The sequence below is a fragment of the Littorina saxatilis genome, linkage group LG3 (genome assembly GCF_037325665.1).
Source record: "Littorina saxatilis isolate snail1 linkage group LG3, US_GU_Lsax_2.0, whole genome shotgun sequence".
In the NCBI taxonomy this organism is placed as follows: Eukaryota; Metazoa; Mollusca; class Gastropoda; order Littorinimorpha; family Littorinidae; genus Littorina; species Littorina saxatilis.
In genome coordinates, this window is record NC_090247.1 from 4,314,798 (window position 1) to 4,319,797 (window position 5,000).

At 38.9% G+C, this 5,000-nt stretch overlaps 2 protein-coding genes across 3 annotated transcripts in view; one reads left to right on the top strand and one right to left on the bottom strand.

Moving 5' to 3' along the window:
• The window catches only part of LOC138961074 (trichohyalin-like), a 34,724-nt gene extending 30,740 nt beyond the window's left edge, over positions 1–3,984 (bottom strand). The window contains 3 exon segments of the mRNA XM_070332667.1: positions 2,326–2,394; positions 2,432–3,192; positions 3,912–3,984. Of these exon segments, the coding sequence (XP_070188768.1) occupies positions 2,326–2,394; positions 2,432–3,192; positions 3,912–3,984 (903 nt within the window).
• LOC138961423 (CUGBP Elav-like family member 2) overlaps positions 1–5,000 on the top strand; it is a 92,720-nt gene that overhangs the window by 18,333 nt on the left and 69,387 nt on the right. The window lies entirely within an intron of this gene.

Consider the following 5,000-nt stretch of genomic DNA (forward strand, 5'->3'; position numbering starts at 1 on the left):
CAAAACTTTAGATGCACAGTACGTCGACCAATATTAGTCTTTTAACATTGTTCATGTTTGCCATAATAAATAAATAAAGTTTTCTACATTTGAGCCGAAAGCTATAATGTCTGTCTGAGCGGCCTAAACATATGACGACACTGCCTTGAGAGAGGAGACATCTCACTTGGCATGATATGACGACACTGCCTTGAGAGAGGAGACACTCTCACTTGGCATGATATGACGACGCTGCCTTGAGAGAGGAGACACTCTCACTTGGCATGATATGACGACACTGCCTTGAGAGAGGAGACACTCTCACTTGGCATGATATGACGACACTGCCTTGAGAGAGGAGACACTCTCACTTGGCATGATATGACGACACTGCCTTGAGAGAGGAGACACTCTCACTTGGCATGATATGACGACACTGCCTTGAGAGAGGAGACACTCTCACTTGGCATGATATGACGACACTGCCTTGAGAGAGGAGACACTCTCACTTGGCATGATATGACGACACTGCCTTGAGAGAGGAGACATCTCACTTGGCATGATATGACGACACTGCCTTGAGAGAGGAGACACTCTCACTTGGCATGATATGACGACACTGCCTTGAGAGAGGAGACACTCTCACTTGGCATGATATGACGACACTGCCTTGAGAGAGGAGACATCTCACTTGGCATGATATGACGACACTGCCTTGAGAGAGGAGACACTCTCACTTGGCATGATATGACGACACTGCCTTGAGAGAGGAGACACTCTCACTTGGCATGATATGACGACACTGCCTTGAGAGAGGAGACATCTCACTTGGCATGATATGACGACACTGCCTTGAGAGAGGAGACACTCTCACTTGGCATGATATGACGACACTGCCTTGAGAGAGGAGACATCTCACTTGGCATGACTCTATTTACGATCGTAGAATGTAATGCCCGTTGACAATGATCAATAGTTATTTTCATATTCTGCGTTCAGTTTGGGTCCTCTCTTGGAGAGAATGAAGCAGATATTGAATGTCAGTTCTACGCTTTCCTCCTCCTCCTCCTCCTCCTCCTCCTCCTCCTCCTTCTCTTTCTACTCTGCTCCCCTTTCGCTCTACTCCTCTTCTTTTTCTTTTTTTCCCTCTTTCTTTTCTTTGTACTCCTCTTCCATTTGTTCTACTCCTCTTCCATTTGTTCTACTCCTCTTCCATTTGTTCTACTCCTCTTCCATTTGTTCTACTCCTCTTCCATTTGTTCTACTCCTCTTCCATTTGTTCTACTCCTCTTCCATTTGTTCTACTCCTCTTCCATTTGTTCTACTCCTCTTCCATTTATTCTACTACTCTTCCATTTGTTCTACTCCTCTTCCATTTGTTCTACTCCTCTTCCATTTGTTCTACTCTTCCATTTGTTCTACTCCTCTTCCATTTGTTCTACTCCTCTTCCATTTGTTCTACTCCTCTTCCATTTGTTCTACTCCTCTTTCTTTTCTTTCTCATCCTCTTCCTGTTTTTTCTTTTCTTTATCTTCCTTTAGTTTCTTATCCTTCCTTTTCTTTCTACTCCTCCTCGATTTCTTTCTGTTCCTCTATTCCTCTTCCTCTTCTTTCATTTCCTATTCGGTCTACTTCTAATCATTGTATATAGTCATCTTCCCTTTCTTTCTTGCCCTCTTCCCTTTCTTTCTACTCCTTCTTCTTTTACTTTTTACTCCTCCTCATTTCTCTTTACTCATCTTTCTCCTTTTCTGTCTGCGCCTCTTCTTTTTCTTTCTACTCCTCTTCTGTTTCTTTCTACTCCTCTTCCTTTTCGTTCTATTCCTCTTCTTTTCCTATCTACTCCTCCTCATATTTTTCTACTCATCTTTCTTTTCTATCTTATCCTCTTCCATTTCTTTCTTCTTCTCTTTCTGTTTTTTTTCCTCTTCCTTCTTTTCTTTCTACTCCGTTTATTTTTCTATCTACTCCTTATCCCTATTTTCCTACTCCTCTTCATTTTCTTTCTGCTTGTCCTCCTTGTTTTCTACTTTTCTTCATTTTTTCTACTCTTTTTCCTTTCCTTTCTCCTTCTCTTTCTACTTATCTTCCTTTTCTGTCAACTCTTCTCTCTTTTCTTTCTACTCTTCTCTCGTTTCTATCTACTCTTCTCTCGTTTCTATCTACTCTTCTCTCTTTTCTATCTACTCTTCTCTCTTTTCTATCTACTCTTCTATCTACTCTTCTCTCTTTTCTATATACACTTCTCTCTTTTCTATCTACTCTTCTCTCTTTTCTATGTACTCTTCTCTCTTTTCTATCTACTCTTCTCTCGTTTCTATCTACTCTTCTCTCGTTTCTATCTACTCTTCTCTCTTTTCTATCTACTCTTCTTTCTTTTCTATCTACTCTTCTTTCTTTTCTATCTACTCTTCTCTCCATTTCTATCTACTCTTCTCTCTTTTCTATCTACTCTTCTCTCTTTTCTATCTACTCTTCTCTCATTTCTATCTACTCTTCTTTCTTTTCTATCTACTCTTCTCTCGTTTCTATCTACTCTTCTCTCGTTTCTATCTACTCTTCTCTCTTTTCTATCTACTCTTCTCTCTTTTCTATCTACTCTTCTCTCTTTTCTATCTACTCTTCTTTCTTTTCTATCTACTCTTCTCTCCATTTCTATCTACTCTTCTCTCTTTTCTATCTACTCTTCTCTCTTTTCTATCTACACATTTCTATCTACTCTTATCTCTTTTCTATCTACTCTTCTCTCTTTTCTATCTACTCTTCTCTCATTTCTATCTACTCTTCTTTCTTTTCTATCTACTCTTCTTTCTTTTCTATCTACTCTTCTCTCTTTTCGTTCTACTCTTCTCTCTTTTCTATCTACACTTCTCTCTTTTCTATCTACTCTTCTCTCTTTTCTATCTACTCTTCTCTCTTTTCTATCTACTCTTCTCTCTTTTCTATCTACACTTCTCTCTTTTCTATCTACTCTTCTCTCTTTTCTATCTACTCTTCTTTCTTTTCTATCTACTCTTCTCTCCATTTCTATCTACTCTTCTCTCTTTTCTATCTACTCTTCTCTCTTTTCTATCTACACATTTCTATCTACTCTTATCTCTTTTCTATCTACTCTTCTCTCTTTTCTATCTACTCTTCTTTCTTTTCTATCTACTCTTCTTTCTTTTCTATCTACTCTTCTCTCTTTTCTATCTACTCTTCTCTCTTTTCTATCTACACATTTCTATCTACTCTTATCTCTTTTCTATCTACTCTTCTCTCTTTTCTATCTACTCTTCTCTCATTTCTATCTACTCTTCTCTCTTTTCTATCTACTCTTCTTTCTTTTCTATCTACTCTTCTCTCTTTTCGTTCTACTCTTCTCTCTTTTCTATCTACACTTCTCTCTTTTCTATCTACTCTTCTCTCTTTTCTATCTACACATTTCTATCTACTCTTATCTCTTTTCTATCTACTCTTCTCTCTTTTCTATCTACTCTTCTCTCTTTTCTATCTACTCTTCTTTCTTTTCTATTTACTCTTCTCTCCATTTCTATCTACTCTTCTCTCTTTTCTATCTACTCTTCTCTCATTTCTATCTACACATTTCTATCTACTCTTATCTCTTTTCTATCTACTCTTCTCTCTTTTCTATCTACTCTTCTTTCTTCTCTATCTACTCTTCTTTCTTTTCTATCTACTCTTCTCTCTTTTCTATCTACTCTTCTCTCTTTTATCTCTACACTTCTCTCTTTTCTATCTACTCTTCTCTCTTTTCTATCTACTCTTCTCTCGTTTCTATCTACTCTTCTCTCTTTTCTATCTACTCTTCTCTCGTTTCTATCTACTCTTCTCTCTTTTCTATCTACTCTTCTCTCTTTTCTGTCAACTCTTCTCTCTTTTCTTTCTACTCTTCTCTCGTTTCTATCTACTCTTCTCTCGTTTCTATCTACTCTTCTCTCTTTTCTTTCTGCTCTTCTTCCTCTCCGTTCTTCTCCTCCTCGTTTTCTCCTTCTCCTTGTCCATCCCGTTTTCTTTTTTCACTTTTATTTCAAAGCTAAGAGATCAGTTATCTTCGACCGATTTCGTTTCTTCTTTGAAATTTTTTTTTGAAAAACGAAGAAACGAAGAAATACTTCGTTCGCTTTTGGCCATTAAAATGCGAGCACAACCATTGCGCCTTTACACAAAATGCGAGCACAACAATTGCGCCTTTACACAAAATGCGAGCACAACCATTGCGCCTTTACACAAAATGCGAGCACAACAATTGCGCCTTTACACAAAATGCGAGCACAACAATTGCGCCTTTACACAAAATGCGAGCACAACAATTGCGCCTTTACACAAAATGCGAGCACAACAATTGCGCCTTTACACAAAATGCGAGCACAACAATTGCGCCTTTACACAAAATGCGAGCACAACAATTGCGCCTTTACACAAAATGCGAGCACAACAATTGCGCCTTTACACAAAATGCGAGCACAACAATTGCGCCTTTACACAAAATGCGAGCACAACAATTGCGCCTTTACACAAAATGCGAGCACAACCATTGCGCCTTTACACAAAATGCGAGCACAACAATTGCGCCTTTACACAAAATGCGAGCACAACCATTGCGCCTTTACACAAAATGCGAGCACAACAATTGCGCCTTTACACAAAATGCGAGCACAACCATTGCGCCTTTACACAAAATGCGAGCACAACAATTGCGCCTTTACACAAAATGCGAGCACAACAATTGCGCCTTTACACAAAAGGAAGGTTTGGGCTTTCAAGGTCTTCTTGTTGTGCTTCTTCTTCTTCATTTTCTTTCTCTTTTTATAATTACATGTCCGGGGCGGGGGGGGGGGGGAGGATGAGTCGTCAATATAACAGCAAGGCTAAATATAGAAGGCGCTAGGAAATTTCAGGGGCCAAGAAACGTACTGAAGACCACACAAATGTTGCACTTGGAAGAGAGAAAAACCTCCTTTCACCAACTGAAACAACTCGTTGTGATGTTGGTCTGTGGAAGTACAAGAATTGCTGGA